The sequence below is a fragment of the Xenopus tropicalis genome, chromosome 3 (genome assembly GCF_000004195.4).
Source record: "Xenopus tropicalis strain Nigerian chromosome 3, UCB_Xtro_10.0, whole genome shotgun sequence".
Classification (NCBI taxonomy): domain Eukaryota; kingdom Metazoa; phylum Chordata; class Amphibia; order Anura; family Pipidae; genus Xenopus; species Xenopus tropicalis.
The window spans coordinates 123,028,886-123,051,322 of record NC_030679.2 but is presented as its reverse complement, the minus strand read 5'-3'; the positions used below and the strand labels follow the sequence as shown (position 1 = coordinate 123,051,322).

The following is a 22,437-nucleotide window of genomic DNA, read 5'->3' as shown; positions in this document are numbered from 1 at the left end:
TTCTCTGCCCAATCACTCAGCTGTAGGTGCCCTTCTCTGCCCATCACTCAGCTGTAGGTGCCCTTCTCTGCCCATCACTCAGCTGTAGGTGCCCTTCTCTGCCCATCACTCAGCTGTAGGTGCCCTTCTCTGCCCAATCACTCAGCTGTAGGTGCCCTTCTCTGCCCAATCACTCAGCTGTAGGTGCCCTTCTCTCAGCTGTAGGTGCCCTTCTCTCAGCTGTAGGTGCCCTTCTCTCAGCTCTAGGTGCCCTTCTCTGCCCAATCACTCAGCTCTAGGTGCCCTTCTCTGCCCATCACTCAGCTGTAGGTGCCCTTCTCTGCCCATCAATCAGCTGTAGGTGCCCTTCTCTGCCCAATCACTCAGCTCTAGGTGCCCTTCTCTGCCCATCACTCAGCTGTAGGTGCCCTTCTCTGCCCATCACTCAGCTCTAGGTGCCCTTCTCTGCCCAATCACTCAGCTGTAGGTGCCCTTCTCTGCCCATCACTCAGCTCTAGGTGCCCTTCTCTGCCCAATCACTCAGCTGTAGGTGCCCTTCTCTGCCCATCACTCAGCTCTAGGTGCCCTTCTCTGCCCAATCACTCAGCTGTAGGTGCCCTTCTCTGCCCAATCACTCAGCTCTAGGTGCCCTTCTCTGCCCAATCACTCAGCTCTAGGTGCCCATCACTCAGCTCTAGGTGCCCTTCTCTGCCCAATCACTCAGCTGTAGGTGCCCTTCTCTGCCCATCACTCAGCTCTAGGTGCCCTTCTCTGCCCAATCACTCAGCTGTAGGTGCCCTTCTCTGCCCAATCACTCAGCTGTAGGTGCCCTTCTCTGCCCAATCACTCAGCTGTAGGTGCCCTTCTCTGCCCAATCACTCAGCTCTAGGTGCCCTTCTCTGCCCAATCACTCAGCTCTAGGTGCCCTTCTCTGCCCATCACTCAGCTCTAGGTGCCCTTCTCTGCCCAATCACTCAGCTCTAGGTGCCCTTCTCTCAGCTCTAGGTGCCCTTCTCTGCCCAATCACTCAGCTCTAGGTGCCCTTCTCTGCCCAATCAGTCAAAGGAAGGAACCCTCCTGCCCCACCTCATGCCATAACTATAGGTGCCCTACTGGTCCTCACCCATTGTTCTCTGCTGCGCTCCGCTAGGAAGCCCCATCATTCTGTTCCGCACCCTGCTGTACCGAGGGCCGCCATCAGGGGGTTCGGGGGGAGTCGCACCGGGCCCGGTAGTGCAGCACTTACTTGTATTATCGGGCCCCCCGCTGTCAGTGAGCAGCAGACTTCGGAAGGAGGGTGGTTGCTAGGATGCCGGCATGTTCTTTCCCCTACAATCCTAACGGTACAAGTCTCATCACGCGAGACCGGCGTCACGACTACACGTAGCGCACTGTCGCACCGCTCACTTGCTTTGTGGCAGTACAGGTCGGCGTCCCTCCGGGGGTAGTTTCCCTCACAGTCTGGTTTAACTCTGCTCGACATTCACCTCTTACTTTTGTTAGGGAACAAAAAATAAAGGGAAATATATTTTATTTGGCTTTCCGCCATGCCCCTTCAAGGGAACACAAGTGCCCTCAGCCATCACAGCCTCTTTCCCAATCTGACCAAAAAGAAAATAAGAGAACTTGTCATAGGCACCTGACCTAAATACACCCGCTATGGCGCATAAGTGACGTCACGCCGCTGGGTTGCTGAAGTGACGTCACGAGCAGTGTGCGTGACCTCACTTCCACAGTGTAAACCCTATCAGAAGCTTGGGTCATGTTTTAAATGAAACTAATATATAGACACCCATGGGCAGCCTTCCGCCATAGGCACAGGCCCTGGGCAGGCACAGATTTGTGGCAAGGACACAAAGGCCCAGGCCTAGGGTGGCACAAATGTAGGGGTGGCATGCCCCCCAAGCCGCACAGCAATTTTGCTCACATAGGGAGCTTCTTCCCACTGCTCCGTATGTGAGTTTAAATGGAAGCGCTAATGCGTGGGGGGGGAGCCCAAATGGGGGCGGTCTCTGGGTGCCCCAAAAACAAATCTGGCGCTGGCCCTGGGGTGTCTATATATATCTCAACACCCATCTCATTTCCTGTCATGTAAGCTCACCCCAAGAACCAGCAGGGTCTCTGGCCTCTACCTGCTGAAGCTCCAGGACTGGGTATTTTCTGTAGATGGAGTTCTGTGAGGGTCTGATCTGGAGGTCTAAGGTCTTGTTATAAAGGTTGCTATACACGTTGCAATCCGCTGCTTTGATGAGGTCACAAGAGCAGATTTTCTCCCAATATGCCCACCTAAGGTGGTCATTATTAAGTTAATTAAACCGTTGGGCCCTAGGGCGGGCATAGGCGCAGTCGGAGCAAGGACCACAGGCAGCAAGCTGATCTGGTCCCCAGTCTGACAGTAAAGGTGGCCATACACGCACCGATAATATTGTACAAAACCTCGTTTCGTACGATATTCGGTGCGTGTATGGTATGTCGGCGAGTCGACCGTTATCGCAGGAAGCTGCTGATATCGGCCGACTCGCCGATCGGACCAGTTTGAAAATTTTGATCGGGCGCCATAGAAGGCGCCTGACCAAAATCTCCCTTCAGCGCTGAATCGGCAGAAGGAGGTAGAAATCCTATTGTTTCTACCTCCTTACCTGCCGATTCAGCCCTGAATGGTGTGTGGCGGATCTGACGATGTTTCGTGCGACCATCGGTCAGATCGCCACGTGTATGGCCAGCTTAAATCAAACCTGTCCGATCAAGATCTGGCCTATTTAAAGCCAGTTGTCAGTTGGGTAGGCCCGTCGGGGGTGCCCCTATACGGGCAGATAAGATGCCAAATCAGTCTGAAGGACACGAATTGGCAGCTCAAAGCTTCCTGTGTGTGGTGACCTTTATAAGTTACTTTCTTGTTCTGTTTGTTATGTCTGTCATACTTTGTAATATCTTATTATTTTCTCTTTTCCGGGGTTTGTGTTGTGGTTATTTGTGATTAAATATTTAAACTGACTTACTATTGTCATTTAACAATATGCACTGTAACTTTCCCTTATTTTCAGCTACTTTAACACACTTGTGGCGATATCTGCTAATATGTAGCACACAAATACAAGGGGGTGGTCAGATTGCTTGGAAGTTCAGGCTGGGCTGATTGCAGTTTAACTTTGGTGCAGTCAGTGCTACCCTGCGGCATGTTGGTTGGACCTGGAGTTTTCTGGTCACCCTACACGGCAGTTCATCGTTACCATGGTACTATTTTATGTAATGCAGCTTATTATTAGAGTGGTTTTATATATTGTACATCAGTATATCATTATAGGTTAGCAGGTTACTAAAGCATTACTACTATGATGCTTCTTTATCTAGGGTATTATACTAATACATTCTGGATTTTTTTTTGTTGGCTGCGGATTTACAAAAAATCACCAACCTGATTACAGATTAAAGTTTCATCACTTTAAATTGTTAAACTGTAAAAATTTATTACCCTTGCTTTTAATGCTGAGCCTCTATGATGAGGATAACCTCTACTGTCTCAGAGTGATGAGTAGGTTGTGGGAAAGCTGTCATATTTTGGGTTGTTGCTATCTGAGGTCAACAGTTACTTTTTTTTTTTATTACAGTATTTAAGTTTCTTCTAATGACTTCTGCAATAGCACGGTGCCCTTTTTATAGGGAAAGTTTGTGCAATCCAGTTTCATTCATGGTTAAAGTTTATCTTAACCACAGTAACAAGGTTGCTATTATTCTTAGGCAGCTAATCTTGTTTAGTGAGGTAGAGTGATTTATGCAGTGGTTCAATTGCTAATGTTTCCCTCCCTGGTGTTTGGCTTTGGTACATCCCACTGGTGCCCACTGCCATGTAAAGGTCCTGGAAAACTGAAAATCATATCATTCTTACCAAGATTTTTGTCTACTGGACTGCAACATGGCAGTGGGCACAGGCTTCCCAACCCAAGTGGGGAGAGTTCTCTGCTTACAGTCAATAAGATGGATACTTGTGGGTTGGGAGCCAAATTTATTGATTGGTTGCTAATCTCTGTCACATGACAGGGGATTGACCCATTGGTGCCCACTACCATGTTCCAGGAAACAAATATAAGTAAGTATGATGTGATTTTCCATTTTCTATGTTTTAGTAGAAAAGAAAAGCAACAGCTGGGCTTGTCGTATAGATCCTAGTTACTTATGAAAGCAAATTACTATGGGGATTAAATCTGCAATTTTCATAACATGCCCCAGCAGGAACATTTAAGCTTTAGAATATAACAAGTCAGTGTTTGTTTCCTAAGAAACCTTTTTGTGAATGCTAATTAAAAAAACTGCTTATACGGAAAAGCAGACCAGTTGGCCTGAGTAATTTTTCTCATTTTTTATTTTTTCTGGAGCTTTATAAATTGTCTTATGTAGCACCTGCCCCATGTTACCTCCACTACTGCATTTGCTGTCTGTGTCCTAGGTGAATCACCATTTTGTAGGATTTGTTACCTTTAAGTATTTTTCCATCCAGGTAGCGCACTCACCCTACATTCTCATGTGGGCACATTAAAATGGACACAAATGATGGTGCATATTAATGCCATTTATTTAAGCACTTACTTATGGTTGCACTAAGTGCCATCATCCTGTCTCTTCTGCTGAATTGTGCACAAATGTGCCTAATAATGCTGACCCCAACAGCTGCTGGAAGTGATGTAGTACTCATGCTCAAAATCAGGTGCAGCTGTGGTGGGCGCAAGTATGTTGAAATTTTTGGGAAAAAAGCTGAATTGTGGGCAGAATCCCCTTATATACCTATTGCTGAATAAATACCATTGTTATATGGTGAAATCCAGTTGCAAAACAGTGCTTCCCTTTCTGCATCATTTGAAATCCTGGCAGGGGGGAGGGACTAAAGGTCCCCATACATGGGCCGATTCGCTCACTTGCCGATGTCGCCAAGCGAGCAGATATTCTCCCGATATCCACACCTACGGGTGGGCGATATCGGGAGAATCCAGGCTAATTCGATCGTTTGGCCCTAGGGACCGCATCAATGAGCCGATGTGGTCCCCGATCTGACTAGGTTTTTTTAACCTGCCCGATTGAGCTCTGGCGGGTTTCAGGCCAGATATCGGTCGGGCAGGCCCGCCAGTAGTGCCCATACCCGGGCCGATTAGCTGACGAAACGGTCTAATGGACCAACATCGGCAGCTAGAATCAGCCTGTGACTGGGGACCTTAAGTCAATGATGTTACAAATTGTAACAACTTCTCCACAGCTTACATGAACTACATGAACAGCATGCAGGAACTACATAACCCACAATGCATTGCACTGTGATGTTCCTTTCCTTATTGACACATGTCACATGTGAAGGGAATTGTGGTATTTGGGGGATGCAGGTGACTATTATTACTTTTTATGTGAGTCTCAATGTAGACAGCCAGATCAGCAGGAGAACAGGGTGGCTAGGCTTAGGTAACTGTTCCAAACCATATTGCTACATTAAAGGAGACATATCCTATAAAAATTAACAATGTACCAGGGAATTGTACTCCTCTAGATATAGAAGGAATGTGCTAAAAAAGTTGTGTTTTAGACTGATTTATTGAGAAATTCCACCAAAACCCCACTAGCCCTGCCCATCCATTTCACTTTTTGCTGGCTGAATTCTCTGGATGTGCAGGGGAGCCGGCGGCCCTCAGTACCCTGCACTGTAGCATAGGAACCAATCAGCAGCTAGGGAACTGAAGCCTGCCTGTGCTTGTGAGAGTGCAGGGCTGTGATTGGCTATCCCCCTCCTACTGTGCTTCTGGCAGGGATCGTTAGGACACGCCCAACCCTTATTTCAACCTCTGACAGAAAAGTGATATGATCTATAGGGAGCTCCAATAAAGGGGACATTGATACAGATAGGGTTAATTTTTACCACAAAGTGAAACCAGCACCGTATATTATTCATAATTGCCTACAAAATTAGGGTTTTTCCCCATTTATCCTATATGTCTCCTTTAAATATCAAATAAACAAATGCTGCAAATTTTTAATTGATATATATATTGCAAAGTTGCTTAAAATTATGTTTACTTTTCAAAATGCTTAAGTTGTGTTTGGGTGGAGTTCCCCTTGAATCTCCTTTAACACCATTCTGACAGCATGGCTGCAGAGATACAGCTTGATCACTAGACCCCTGTACAACCCAAGTACATGACTGTCCTTCTCTTTAATAGGCGAGTAGGTAAAGCATTGACTAACAAACTTCTGGTACTTTTCATTTCAAACACAAATATGTACCATATCTAAAGAAATTGCAGAAACAGTACAATTAAACTGGATCTCCAGCAATCTGTAAGCACAGCGACACTATTCAGAGCCAGCATATTACAAAAGGATTATGAGATTTACCTGTTAGAAACCAAGCTTAATTGAATGAGGTGGAGTACGGTGGTGTACATATGGGAGGATGGATGTTGGAATTTGCACAATGCTGACCTTGGGTCCCAGTTAGGTCTACTCCTTATACTGGGAAAATCTAGATTATCCTAGATGTGGGGGGGAAAAGAATAGAAGCACCTCACTACATAACTAGGAGAATTATATATTAGTTAATTGTAAAAGCGCAATTAGCTGTGCAGAAAGATTGGGAATTTGGAGTCTAAAAGGTATAATTACATTTTATTAAAGGTATAGGAATTCAACTGCATGAATGTATTTATAAAAGTATAAATACTATTTGTAAGAAATTCTTAAAAGGCAATTAAGCCTGCAAATAACCATCCACTAATCTGTGATTATGATTGGTGTTTCCATTATCTACATACAACCAGTGCAGTCCCATATAGCCCCTTGCCTGCGTAGAATGATGTATAAATTCTGAGATGAAAAGGCATTACTTTACCAAAGGGAAAGACTTACTGATTGGCTCAGCTAAGACATTCTCCAAATCAATAAATCTTATTTTGATCACTAGATGGCACTGTTTCAGTGAAGTTAACACATGAATACTTATACTGTATTTTTATTTATAAAGTGCTATACTACAAGCATGGCTATACATCTTTACAGTACAGTAATATTACAAATCAAAGGGAATTTAACATGCAAATAAGGAATGTCCTGTGCACACCAAATACCTTTCCCTGTCCTTTTTAGGAAAAATACAATAAACATTATAAACAGGGTATTATTTCCCCTTAAAAATGTAATGTAATAAAAACTGCATTTGCAATTGATTTATATAGTAATTAGTATGGCAGAATAATGATTTCCACCAATTTACCCTCATTCATCTGAAACTTTTCCAAGTATTTTCATACAGAACTATGTTAAGTCAGAAACCTCCTGCCAGTTGATTGGTTCGTGCCAATTGCCCCACAACCTGTTTATTTTGCTCTGATTTTTAACTAAGAGTAAATCTAGGGCCGGGAACCCTTATGTTGTTGCTTACAAACAAATTCTTAGACCTATGCAATATGTGTCCTCTGCATTAACTGGTCTCTCTTAAAGTAAGTCTACTCCTACTAGGGCACAGCAATGTCCTAATCCACACAATGTACGTTGGATTATCAGTCATCAAAATCTGGAATATCGTCGTAGGAGTAACCTCGATACCCTTTGGAGGCATAGTACGCAATGCGCAGATGATAAAAGCCAGGCAGGAAAACCAGTATGCCAATAATCAGGACTGGGATTGCTCGTTCATTTCCCTGAATGAAGGATAGAAGTCCAATGAAAAAATTTGTCATATAACCAATACACTGTGATATCCATTTAAAGAAATGTTATACTGAACAATAATGACTGTCAATTTGAGGAAAAAACAATCCTACATAGCAATATGATCGTCAATATGGGGAGAGGCAAACAAGGCTAACTGCTCCACATACAGTTCCTCATAATTGTTCTTTTGATAGGTGGGGTTGTCTAGATTCAAAGTACCCCCCCCCCCAAAAAAAAAATGTGAGCTTACCCACGCTGTGCCTGTCAGTGCAGAGGAACAGCTAAGTGGATAGGAGCACATTGGCTTCTCTCCATCTGCGGGGAAGACACAGGTGGAGAGAAGCTTGCCCTGTGTCTCATGTACCCTCAGCCTAGGGTTGCCACCATTTCCTTCAAAGTATAGCAGAGGGGCAGGCTGACAGGGGGTGGAGTCCAAGAGTGAAGGGGACTGTGCTGCTTTCTCAAAAGTATAGGGGGAGAAAAAGGGTCTGGTTGTGGGCAGATTGGAAGCAGACTGGGTCCAATTTGACTAGCTATTACAAATTTACCAGCAAATGTATTGCCAGTGAGATACCAGTGATAGCCTTAGGTGATAACTTTGGGAGCTGCCACCACAGTCCCAGGAACCAAGTGACCTGTTTGGGCCCAGTTTGAATGTGAAAAATCTATGCACCTTATAAAATGCAGACCACTTACCCCAGGGCTGATATATCCGGCTAAAAGCAGAGACCCAATGACAATGAGTAGAGTACCAATTAAGAACAGCACTGTTGCCAGAGCAATGGCTTTGTATGGGATTTTTGGAGGGCTCTTCTTAAACTGTGCAGGAAAAAAAAAAAAAAGGAAAACTGTTTAATTTCACATTTTTGGGAAACAGAAATAATAAAGAGAAAATGAATGACTGAGAGGACCACCTGTAAGATGTAATGTGTACTATTCCTTTAGGAATCATGTCAGCATAAATACAACACAGCAGGCCCAGGGTGTAGGACACAGGTATCTAATCAAACTGATCTACAGCTATTACTGAACACTCAACTCTGAACCAACACTCAACTCCCAACATCTTATCAGAGAAATCTAAGAATGGGACAACATTTCTCTTTTAAAACTACAGCAATTGCTTTTCATAGTTCCTAAAGGTTTACAGAGTGCTGTTAACAGAAGAGCTGGTGCAACAGAGTGGGAAATGTGTCCCTCACCCCAACTTTTTTGAAACCAGTTGCTGGCATCAAATTCAAAATGAACATTTATTTAAAATGTTTCCATTTCAACATTTGATCTCTTGTCTTTTTACTACTGTGTGGACTCAAAATTTGTTACAGAGCCCCATGCAACACAGAAATCCCTAATATACCTGTAATCTGTTCCTTTAAAAAGTATGAATATATTTTAGATGTTCTGCATTTGATATTCTGGCAGGGAAGGAGGGACTAAAACTTTGATGTTATAAATTGTAACAACTTCTCCACAGCTTACAGACAGCATGCAGGAACTACATAACCCACAATGCATTGCACTGTGATATTCCTTTTCTTATTGACGTCACTAGTTTCCCTTTAACCAGGGTCCTCCAGCAGATATGATACCTTTAGGTTACAAACAAAAATGCCATTTGAAGGAAGGAATGGCAAAAGTTGGTCTCAAAGCAGACACCTCTGCTTTACTTGCCACCTTGGCCTACTTTCATATGGTGTTACTTCTGAGTTTATGATGTTGGCACCCAGTGGGTAGCCAATATAGCAGGTTGGGTGTCCCATTAGACCCAAGAAATTCTCTAGGATGGAGGTTCTTTGTTTTCCCTGCATGTTGAAAATAATGTATTAAATTTGATATAATGTACCCTCTTTAACTATATGCAGAATGTTATACCTCCCTTTAGTTCTGCATTGCTCCTGACATTGGGGCCTGGGAAAGTCCCGCAGAAGTAGTATGGTAACAGTTTAACAGACAGATGTGTTGCCACGCTCTCTCCTATCCTCCTGTGTTTACTTAGTGGGAGAGAGTCCCATCATTCCCTTCAGGCTGCAGAAGTTCAGTGTTTACTCAGTTTCAATCATTCACTGACAGACTTCCCCTCATCTCCCTGGAGCGCTGATAAATCTGTCTGCCACAGCCTAATTGGGAACACTGGGCACCAAGCAGACTATCAGTGAATGATTTATTCCAAATTAACATAGGACTCAGCAGCCTGCATGCTGTTTTATGTTCTCTCTAAAAAAGAGCAAATATAGGACAGAGGATGCCCTAGTATTCTATGCTAGTATTCTCTATTTAGTACACCCGTCCTACTAAAACACCACCACCAGTGCTCCCTTTTGATGCTGATGTCAGAGCTGGGGAAGGGGAACCCTCTGCATATAATACAGAAAAATGCATTTTTATAGAAATGTTTATTTTGTTGAATAAAGTGTAACGGCCTTGTTTCAAAAGGTTCTTTTTCAAGCAGTTGCCACAAGTAGGAAGTACAGTATTGCTCAATGGAAGCAGTGGCCTAGCACTTGGCAGTCCTTTCCTGTGCATTTGTGTGGCCACACACTTCATGACTGAACTAGATGACTGATCTAGATGTTTCTGCTTCTCTATCAAATCACTTACTATTGACTGAGGCAGCTCTAGCTCAAATGGAACAACTGAAAGCTGCCATACAGGCCCGGAGCGGCAATGTGTGGATTCTGGAAAATGCCAGACGGGCTGCTGTAAGATGCCACTGACAGGCACTACTTGTACCTGGGTACCTTGTATTCTGGGTATCCAATATATAACCTGGGGTTTTCCGGATTAGGGGTCTTTCCGTAATTTGGATATCCATGCCTTAAATCTGCTAAAAATCATTTAAGTATTGAATAAACCCAATATAGGGCTGTTTTGCCTCCAATAAGGATTAATTGTATCTTAGTTGGGATCAAGTGTTAGGTTCTGTTTTATTATAACAGAGAAAAAGGAAATAATTTTCAAAAATTAGAATTATTTTGGGAGATGGCCTTTCCATAATTCAGAATCCCATACCTGTATTATTAATAACATATTTCTAAAACACCAACATACACTGTATATATAGAATTACATACAAAGCAACCAATACCTAATACAATAGGTGAAGAAGGGCCCCTCCCAAAAGAACTTATAATCTAAAAGTTCATATGATATTAGCCTTTAATTCCGTAACCCTTCTTTGTTAAATTATTGTAAGAACCCCCATATAAATGAATGTAAAGTCCTGCATAACTTGCTGGCGTTCTATAAATTATTAATGATCAGACATATATTATCTGCCCCAGAGCCTCAGTATCACTTCTTATGTTATTGGCTTTTGTGTAAAGAAATGGTGACACCCAGTGGCAATACTGTTTTTTGCACAAAACGTCACTGTTTTTGTAGGCTACACAAAAAAGTGCACACTACAGTAGACTACAGCACTTCAGTCAGTCGGTTGCTCTGCCCAAAGCTGCTGGATATGGGATAACAAAGAGCTCATTTGCTGCTATAAATAATTGATGCTATGAAGTTATCATGTACATGAACTTTTTAACATGATAGGGTATATGTGCAAACACATGTGCTAAACCAGTGCAGTTACCACTAGCAAACAATATGAAATATGCATTATATCATTATACCGTAAAGGTAAAAAGGAAAGCAATATTTACAAACACTTGATTTGACAAGCTTTTCCACTCACCTTTCACTGTGCCTTTAAAATTGCTAGATTCCTATCACCCCCGAAACAGTGATAAAATTAGTATTTTGCAAATGCTTCTTCAGAGTGGTTCACATCACAGTCAGGTGTTAAAAGCTCATAAATGCCACACTAAGGTGAGGTGGGCCGGAAGGCCAAATAATTAGATAAGGACAAAGATCTGATCAGTGAGTCAATGCACTCCTTGCTCCTTTTTAAACCTGCCCCATCAACATCTGGGCGATTTTCAGCCAGATATCGGTCTGGTAGACCCATCAGAGGGCCACATACAAGGACCAATAAGGTACCGATGCAGTCCACCTTTATTTTGCAGAAACAATTCAAACTGAGCATTATGTGAATGTTGTCTATTTTGTGAAGATTTCCCTTCTACAAAACCTTGACTGTTGTCTGGTAATATAAATGAAAACATCATGACCTGTACTTCTGTTCTTTAATTACTTATACAGGTATGGGATCCCTCCATTATAAGCAAATATTTCTAATTTTTAAAAACAACTTCCTAAAACAGTACCTTGTACTTGATCCTAACTAAGATATAATTAATCCTTACTGAAGACATAACAATCCTTTGGGTTTATTTAATGTTTAAATGATTTTTAGCAGACTTATGTTATGGAGATCCAAATTACAGAAAGATCCCTTATCCGGAAGACCCCAGGTCCCGGGTATTCTGGATAACAGTTCCCAGACTTGTAAATTCAAAATCACAAAAAACTATTTAGTTTTAAGATAGGAATTCTCACACGATCATCTAGGGCAGGGGTGGGCAAACTACGGCCCGCGGGCCACATCCGGCCCGTCAGCCCTTTCAATCCGGCCCCCTTAAAAGAATGACGGACCCTGATTGGTTGAGCCCCGTGCGCACGGGGCGCAACCATATAAAAGAATGCACTGGGGAGCCGGTGAACAGAAGGACGTGACAGAGGGGACGGAGGAAGCAGCGGGTTGCTGGAGGAGGGAGCCGCAGGTCATGGAGGATGCTGGGGGGGAGCTGAGAGGCCCCATAATTTTTGATGGCAGCCCCGGGTGTAATGCTGTCCCGGCCCGGTCCGTCTGTTAGTCAATGTGGCCCCTGAGCCAAAAAGTTTGCCCACCCCTGATCTAGGGTAAGGACCGCCCAACTGCAGGCTGGATGAGACCCTCAAAAGGATTTTATGGCTCCTAGCCTGCTCTAGGGCACAAAAGACTCTTTTGTATGATGCCATTATTTTACCATAATGTCACCCTCAAACATGCAGTGTGATATATAATCCTGCTGCATGTAAAAAGCTGCATAGCACTAAGTCAACACTTCATCTTGCTGACTCCTTCTTCCTGCAACTCTCAAACCACTCCCTGGGGCCACCATTCAAGGAAAACTGCATCAGCTATAAAGAAACCTCTTGTCTTTTGCTTTGTCATTCCTTGAGCTGCAGACAAGCCCTGCGTATTACTTGCATCTGCAACAGAGTAACATCACTCCTCCTGTACAGCACACAGTGTAATAATGCCAAGCGTAGATAATAAAGCAGCACACCCTGCACTATGCGGAGTGGCTCGGTACACTGTGAGCAGTAAAGCACTGTACACTATTATTGTCTGGAAAGGTGAAAAATTAGATCTTTTGAATATAATTGTATTAGTCATATGAGCCTAAAATAGCAGTTTGTTGCACTTACCTCTCCTTCTAAGGCTAAGGTTTCCACTCTCATTGTATCTGCAATGCCTTTCTCACAGTAGCCTTACTGAATTTGATAAGTTATAGATAAGTTATAGTGGCTTTTTCTGATTATTATTAAAGGAGAAGGAAAGGCTAAATCTCTAGCCTGGGGGAGGGGGTTCAAAATATTAGGGGCCTGCACATGCGCAGTTGAGTGAAAAGCCGTCTTTTTTGCCAGTGATTGTAACTTTCTTTCTCTTTTAACTGTAGCTGTTCCCCATAAACATGGCCATTTAAGACATGAGTCTATCTTATTTAGGGTGCACCAGTGAGGAGAAATGCTAGAAGCTTTGAGTAAAGCAAGTGTGAGGGTAGGGTGGGCACCCAGCAGGTACTTTACCAGCCAAGCCAGTAAAATGCCTGCCAAGGCCATATTTACCAACAATGTAGTTGGCTGTAAATTTGTAACACCCTTAACCTTTTCACTGCCAGCCGTTTTGGACCAAAGTGGAACTTCTACTGCCAGACAGTTTTTGAACATTTTGCACTGTTTCACTTTAGGGGCTTTTCCTTGGGGGGACTTTTAGTTTACCCAGGAAAACTATATATTGTTTTTTTCAGGACAACCTAAGCTTTCAAAATTTTTTGGAATTTTTGTGTAATTACAATTCTGTAACAAGATATAGGCTTCTAGATATCTAAAAAATGAAAAAAAATTATATTTTCCATAATATAAACACATACATCAGAAACAAAAAATATTTTATGCACAAAAATACAACTGATTTGGAAAGTCCCATGTCTCCTGAACATGCCAATACCAAATATATATAGTTTTATGGAGATTTCTCACTTGTATAGGTCAAAAACTCCCAGCAGTACCCTACCAAATTTCCAAAGCACTGCTCCATAAAGCTGCATACTTTAGATTTCAAGGTCACAAATTCCACTAACATAAGGTTTATCCCAGAAAATTATACATTTTTAGAAAGAACAGATTCTGTGGAATCCAGAATAGATAGAACTGTCTGTCTACTCCAAACTATCAAGTCGCAATGCTTTCCTAAAGTTATTGGTTTTTATCAATATTTGTGAAATGTATTTAAAATTGCTTCAAAGCTTCCTGTCTATAGTATCTTATCTCCTACAGGTCATAAAGTAACCAGATAAAACACCCTAAATATGAACGCCAGGGGTCCACTGAACAGTTTGATGCCCAATTTGTATAGGTTTACTTAAGTATGTGGCATGTAGGGGCCCCAATGTGAACATACCCCATGTGATCTATCATTTCTGTCATTCCAGCTTCTGCAAAATCAACACATTTACATTATATTGTGTGGGATAAAGCTACAAAAAAGTACGCTTACCCCAGAAAGCCATATATTTTTGGAAAGTACACATTCCCCCAAATCTAAAATGGGTACCTATGTGTTTCTACTCCAAAGTACCAAGCCGCAAAGCATTTCTAAAGTTAGCAATTTTGATGACAATTCCAAAAATCCCCTCAGAGCTTCCACTTTGCAGCATCTTATCTCCCATATAGCATTAGGTACCAACATAAAACACCCTAAATTTGAACACCAGGGGTCCACTGAACAATTTGATGCCCAATATGTATAGGTTTACCTAAGTATGTGGCATGTAGGGGCCCCAATGTGAACATATACCATATGATCTGCCATTTTTGTCATTTCAGCTCCTGCAAAATCAACATATTTACATCATATTGTGTGGGATAAAGCTACAAAAAAGTATGCTCACCCCAGAAAGCCATATATTTTTGGAAAGTGCACATTCCCCTGAATCTAAAATGGGTACCCATGTGTTTCTACTCCAAAGTACCAAGCTGCAAAGCATTTCTAAAGTTAGCAATTTTGATGACATTTCCAAAAATCCCCTCAAAGCTTCCAGTTTGCAGTATCTTATCTCCTACATAGCATTAGGTACCAAGATAAAACACCCTAAATATGAATGCCAGGGGTCCACTGAACAGTTTGATGCCCAATATGTATAGGTTTACCTAAGTATGTGGCATGTAGGGGCCCCAATGTGAACATACCCCCATATGATCTGTCATTTCAGCTCCTGCAAAATCAACACATTTACATCATATTGTGTGGGATAACACTACAAAAAAGTACGCTTACCCCAGAAAGCCATATATTTTTGGAAAGTACACATTCCTCCGAATCTAAAATGGGTACCTGTGTCTTTCTACTCCAAAGTACCAAGCAGCAAAGGTTTCCAAAGTTTGCTGATTTTTTCCAAAAATCACCTCAAACCTCCAATATGCATCATCTTATTTTCTATAGGTCATTATGTACCAAGATAAAACACCCAAAATATGAACCCCAGAGGTCTACTGAGCAGTTTGATGCCCACTGTACATAGGTTTATCAAAGCACATGGCACTTAGAGACCCCAAAATATACTTTGTGCACACTAATTTCATGGCTTACCTTTACCTAATTCATAAACACATGGCAGTTTTATGTGGGATAGAAACTGCAGAAATGTAGGGTAACACATGAAAACCATATATTTTTGGAAAGTACACGTTCAGACAAATCCAACATGGGTAAAGAGTCCTTTCTACACCAAAGTACCAATCTGCAAAGTTTTCCTAAAGTTAGTGGTTTCTATGACATTTCAGAAAATCGCCTAAAAATGTTGCAATTTGCTGCATTTATCTCACACAATTTCTTGCATACAAAGGCAAATCACCCCAAATAGGAATATTAGAGGCCTACTGAACAGTTTGATGCCCTATATGCATAGATTTACCAAACTATGCGGAGTACAGCGGCACCCAAATAAAAATAGTGCATATGAATTTTCACATAAGACGCTCCGGCTCATGCAGTTTTTGCACCCGGTATGTGTATTATGTGCAATAAGACCCCCTAACAGTACAGAGACCCTAGAAAATCATACATTTTCCGAAAGTACACATTCTGACAAAACAAAAATTAGTAAATACATCTTTCTACTGCAAACTACCAAACTACAAAGCTATGCTAAACAAAACGGTTTTTATGGCATTTCTGAAAATTGTCACAAAGCTTGCATGTTACCTCATTATGTACCCCCCCATTTTGTAATGTATCAACATAAAACTTTCTAAATATGAACGCCAGGGGTCTACTGAACAGTTTGATGCCCTATATGCATATATTGGCCAAACTACGTGCCGTACAGGGGCACCCAAATAAAAATAGTGCATATGAATTTTCACATAAGATGCTTCGGCTCATGCAATTTTTGCACCCGGTATGTGTATTATGTGGCATAAGAACCCCTAACAGTACGAAGACCTTAGAAAGCCATATATTTTCTGAAAGTACACATTCTGACAAAACAAAAATGGGTAAATGCATCTTTCTACTGCAAACTACCAAACTACAAAGCTATGCTAAACAGAATGGTTTTTATAATATTTCTGAAAATTGTCACAAAGCATGCATTTTGCCCCATTATGTACCCCCACAATTTGTAACATATCAACTTAAAACATTCTAAATATGAACGCCAGGGGTCTACTGAACAGTTTGATGCCCTATATGCATTGATTTACCAAACTATGCGGAGTACAGCAGCACCCAAATAAAAATAGTGCATATGAATTTTCACATATGACGCTCCGGCTCATGCAGTTTTTGCACCCGGTATGTGTATTATGTGCAATAAGACCCCCTAACAGTACAGAGACCCTAGAAAATCATACATTTTCCGAAAGTACACATTCTGACAAAACAAAAATGAGTAAATATGTCTTTCTACTGCAAACTACCAAACTACAAAGCTATGCTAAACAAAACGGTTTTTATGGCATTTCTGAAAATTGTCACAAAGCTTGCATGTTACCTCATTATGTACCCCCCCATTTTGTAATGTATCAACATAAAACTTTCTAAATATGAACGCCAGGGGTCTACTGAACAGTTTGATGCCCTATATGCATATATTGGCCAAACTACGTGCCGTACAGGGGCACCCAAATAAAAATAGTGCATTTGAATTTTCACATAAGACGCTCCAGCTCATGCAATTTTTGCACCCGGTATGTGTATTATGTGGCATAAGACCCCCTAACAGTACGAAGACCCTAGAAAACCATATATTTTCCGAAAGTACACATTCTGACAAAACAAAAATGGGTAAATACATCTTTCTACTGCAAACTACCAAACTACAAAGCTATGCTAAACAGAACGGTTTATGTGACATTTCTGAAAATCGGCACAAAGCTTGCATGTTGCCCCATTATGTACCCCACATTTTGTAACGTACCAACATAAAACACTCTAAGTATGAACGCCAGGGGTCTACTGAACAGTTTGATGCCCAATATGCATAGATTTACCAAACTATGTGGGGTACACAGGATGCCAAATTGAAATACAGCAGGCAAAATATCCATATGGCAAGAATAAAAATGATGCAGTAAAAAAAAAAAAAAAAATTACAAAATTACATAAGTGTGTAAGTGTGTGTGTACGCATGGCAAAATGTGTTTTATGTGCATGTGTGTGCAAGCAAGTGTGAGTGTTGTGAAGGTGTGAAACCCCCCAAAAAATGTAAGTGTGTGTGTAAGTATAAGTGTGTATTAGTGCAATATGTTGTATATGTGTGTGTGTTTGTGGCACCTACCCCCTGCCAAGATGCTGGAGATCGCTGGTGGGAGACATCTGACCCAAGGACTGCAGCTTCTGCGACCAAAAATCCTAAGTGGGTGGCACAGGAAGTGAGGGGAGCAAAGGGAGGGAGCGCAGGAAGAAGGAAGAGAGCTGGCGTTTCCTGTGGGGCCCCTGGACGATCGCGCCCCAGGGGCCACCACTTACCCCCCTCTGCTCGTTCTCTAGGGGGTTCTTTATCCTGCGATCGTTCTCTGCGCTCGGATTAAGCGCCGAGCGCAGAAAACGAGAGCAGGATAAAGAAAACGTTGCTCCTACGTGCGTGGCGCCTAACGCCTTTTAATGCCAGCACGTAGGAGCTACGTGCTTGGCGTTAAAAGGGTTAAATGAGAACTATAGCCTAATTAAAGACGTAGGGCAGAAACGTTGTACATTATGTTTTGGCCTTCTGTATCAGCCCTGGGAAACCACAACCCTTTAGCAAGGCAGATCTGTGTGCCAAAGTATGCCCCAGTAGCCCCCCCATCTTCTTTTCCGCGGATTTCCTGCCCATGCTCTGTGCTGATGTCACTTACCTGAGCTTAGGGACCCACTCACAATATACTGTGTATATAAAATATAAATGTCACAATATAAAGCCGATTGGTAAATACTATAGATAAATACTACATGGCAGCTCATAAACCAGTGCAATTCACATCAGAATTTAATAATCAGCCCTGTACCACCAGCTTGTATGACAGACCAACCTCATTTTCTGCATGACGATTTGTGACGACCCCTAAGCCTAGCTCCTTAACAGCTGCAACAACTTAAGAGAGCTTAAGCAGGAAGTAGTGTTCTGGCTATTATGTTAGATTTTTGCCTATCTATTTTACTCAGTTTCATTTTTACACTGAACTGTCCCTTCCTAAGGTGGCCATACATGCACCTATATTATCATACAAAACAAGGTTCCAATATGGATTCATGCAGGTTAAATACCATCACATGCAAGGCTCTGTTGCATTGTTACACAGAAAAATAAGATCCTTTTTATAAATTAGAATGATTTGTTTATAATGGACTTGTTGGGAAATGGTTTTCCCGTAATTCTGAGCTTTTTGCATAACTGGTTTCTGGATAAGGGGTCCTATACCTGTATTGTAAACTATACAAATAATCTGGCACAATTTTTCGGTCTTTCACCCAAATATATATATGTATTTTGAAATAAAAAGGGGTTAGATTTGGGGCTGATCAGGGCAGAGTTGTGTGTACCACATGTCACTAAGAACATCAGTGGATTGGCTGCAGATATCACAACACTATTGCTCTAAGTGAAGGTTAGTCATGCTGCATTTGTGTGAAATTAAGTTCAGTGCAAACACTGGTTTAATGTTTAGTCAGAAAACAATCACATAGATTTTGACAACTTAGTAATGAATCGTCTGACTGGCCTGTAACAATTGCCAGTTAGCAACTGGAATCACTAGGGGGCCCCTACGTATTGGAACCCTAGAGAATCTGAGCTGCCTTGTCCTTTAATAACTATTTTCTATTGAAGAAAGAAACTACACATTATTAAAAGGGGTCATGGAGATCCACTCTGAACAGCATAAAGACCTATGTTTGGGTGTCAAGCCACAGGTTAAATAAAGGTTAAGAATCTCTGCACAGTACTGATCCTGCTTTGGGTTAGCCTCACCTGAAGGTCAATGTATCCATCATCTGTATCAGAGAGCTTGGAGTACTTCACTTTACTGTTTGGTATTCCTGATGCTGCGTTGTTGCGTGACGGCATCATGGCAGAGATGGCTTGTCATGGGATACACAAAAACTACAACCTGTTATAAAGAAAATGACATAAGAACAAGACATGAAAGGGTTGGCCTACAGGCAATATATATATATATATATATATATATATATATATATACTTGCCAGTAAAAGCCAAGGATTCCCTGACATCCCACCTAAACCACTTTGAAGCAAATAGCAGCCAGCAGTGTTCTTGTGAGCAGCACAATCCTCAAAGGGTACATGGGGTACTAGCATAAAGGGTAAGTATTAAGGTAGACCAGGGGTCCCCAATCTTTTTAATCTGTGAGCTACATTCAAATGTAAAAAAAATTTGGAAGGCAACACAAACATAGGGGGTGCCATGGGGGTGCCAATTATAGGCTGTGATTGGCTATTGGTAGCCCCTACATGGACTGGCAGTTTACAGGAGGATGTGTTTGGCAGTGCACGTGTTTTTTATGCAACTAAAGACTGACTTTATGCCAGGAATTTAAAAATAAGGACCTGCTTTGAGGCCCCTGGAAGCAACATCCAATGGGCTGGTGAGCAACTGTTTGGGCATCACTGAGGTAGACTTATGCTTCATTAGATAATCTTGTTACTTTATGAACGTCATTTTATATTATTTTCTTAGAATTTTATAATACACAAGAGCCATGTGATATCATCACATTATATTAAGTGCTTAGTGATGTCATTTGTGTCACATGACTCACTAAAATATATGTATTAGGGATGTGCCAGCTGGCCCAAAAAACCCGGTAGGCCAGTCCGACCCTGTGCAAGTCGGGCAGGTTAGGGCTGGCTTCCACAGCTTCTATTTATAGGTGTGCTCCTGCCCACCCCCTTTCACGCCATCAGAGATGGGCGGTTCTAGGGTGGATCTATAAATTGAGGGGCCTTGCTGGGTTGGGAGTGGGGGGGATTAGCACATTCCCTGTTGTAAAATATAAGAGAGGCCATCACTGTGGCTTTCCATGATCTGTATAAAGGTTCTTAGCTTGTGGCCTCATGCCTTTTATTGCCATGGAACTGCTTTGTGACTTCTAATATCCTTATAATTTACAACATGTTATACATGATGCTGTCATTATATAAAAAAAATATGTGCCTACACACTGGTGCATAACATTAGGCAAAGCTGGTCCCATGGTTACACATCTCTCCCCAAACATTCAATATTTCAATACCTTTCATAGACTCTAATTAATAGGGACATCCACACTACAGTACATTTGTACACTCAAACATGTTCAATTATTGTACAGTTGCTTGTGAATGTGGCAGTATCTGTCTGGCTGTTTATATTCTTCACACTACTGGTTCTGACTCCTGAAACTATTGTAGTTGATTAACAGACCAAGAAGAGAACTGACTTGAGACACATTGTTTCAGAAGTCAGATTTCAGTTGTAATTACATTTACTATTAACTTCCAAACCACTGAATATTCCTAATTAATGTCAACTAAAAAGTTGCTTACAATGATATTCCCTATCATTCTGCTGATAAAAGAGTGGGGGTCCTTTAAAGAAGAGGCGTTTCCCAGCAGCCCCCTCCTGCTGCTTTGGGATATAACATGACTCCTGAATCTGCGCCTAGCATAGTAATATAGCCGCAATGAAGCCATCACCCTGGCACATGATAGGGAAGCCATAGCTTCCATCTCTCTCTCCCTCCCGCCATGACCCGCACCTGAGCTACTCACTATACCTCATACCGGCGCCCATGGTACGGGGGCTCGGATTATCCCGGCAGGCTGTGCGTCAGCAACACCAGGAAGTAGATTGGCCGAGGCTCAGTGCCTTCCCCCGGAACCAGCAAGCGCGGTGCGATGTGTCACATTCCGGCTAATTGGGATCCGCTGCAAAGCGGCGTGTAAAGGACGGGAGAGCAAACCTCGCAAAAAAAATGTTGAATAAAAAAGTATTTTAGAGCCTGCTGTAAGCTGTATAAAGCACTGGAGGGCCGCGCTGGGGTTGCCCCCTGCCTAGTATTTCACCTGGTACTATAAATGTACCCTCAACTTTCATGATTTATCATTTGAGCCCACCCCTAATCAGCCAAAATCTCCACTTCCAACTCTCCCTTTCCTCCCCCTCCAAATGATTGCCTTAATAACTGCCTATTGTATATCCCCCCATGGTATATAGACAAACCCAAACTGGCAGCTAGACCAGTGCAGCTGGCAGCACCTCCAAACATTCTCCTTTATGGGGGCATAAGGGGTGCAAGGTTCTTGCCATGGCCCAGGAAACTGAGGAAGGACCCATGAATCCAGAGGCTTGTGTTTGTAGTACAGTGCTATACCCCGACTTCAGCTTATTACAGATGCATGATCATACAGAAAAGCAAAACAAATCACAGGCATATATGACATGAGGTAGCAGCAGGTGTGCAGCACTTAGGTGTGGGCTTTCTAAGATATAAAGAAATGTCTGAGCCAAAAAAAGTGCATGATCTATATCAGCAATCCCCAACCAGTGGCTTAGGACAGGGGCGGGCCGAGCCGACCGGGCGCCCTAGGCAACCCGGTCGGCCAACTCCCCGAATGGCGCATGCGCGCCACAGCACAGGAGGCGGTGCAGGGCGATTAGATCGGTCATTGCCTCCACCGCTAATGACAAAACGGCGGAGGCAAAGACAAAGTAGCACTAGGGGTAGGCAGGAGAGGCTCCTGCCTGGCGCCCCTCAATCGTTGCGCCCTAGGCAGCTGCCTCTTCTGCCTACCCCTAGTTCCGGCCCTGGCTTAGGAGCAACGTGTTGCTCACCGACCCCATGGATGTTGCTCCCAGTGGCCTTAAAGTAGGTGCTTATTTTTTTAATTTCTGGCTCGGAGACAAGTTTTGGTTGCATAAAACCCAGTGTAAAGCCAAACAGAGCCTCCTATAGGCTGCCGGTTAGCCACATAGGGGCTACCAAATAGCCAATTATAGCTCTTAGTTGCACCCCCAGGAACTTTTTTCATGCTTGTGTTGCTCCCCAACACTTTTTCCATTTGAATGTGGCTCA

At 42.5% G+C, this 22,437-nt stretch overlaps 2 protein-coding genes across 3 annotated transcripts in view; both read right to left on the bottom strand.

The window, feature by feature from the left end:
- Positions 1 to 1,309, bottom strand: part of slc23a2 (solute carrier family 23 (ascorbic acid transporter), member 2) — a 66,689-nt gene extending 65,380 nt beyond the window's left edge. Inside the window, 1 exon segment of one of the 2 annotated variants that reach the window (NM_001126689.1) lies at positions 1,226 to 1,309. The gene's annotated coding sequence lies outside the window, so the exon portion shown is untranslated. 2 annotated transcript variants of the gene reach the window in all.
- A 5,639-nt stretch (positions 1,310 to 6,948) lies between these two features.
- On the bottom strand, positions 6,949 to 21,204 carry tmem230 (transmembrane protein 230). The gene is given in 4 exon segments (NM_001005085.2): positions 6,949 to 7,652; positions 8,362 to 8,484; positions 19,332 to 19,470; positions 21,139 to 21,204. Coding segments are annotated over 3 exon segments (363 nt in total). The 5' UTR covers positions 19,431 to 19,470; positions 21,139 to 21,204; the 3' UTR covers positions 6,949 to 7,511.
- Between the last annotated feature and the right edge of the window lie 1,233 nt (positions 21,205 to 22,437).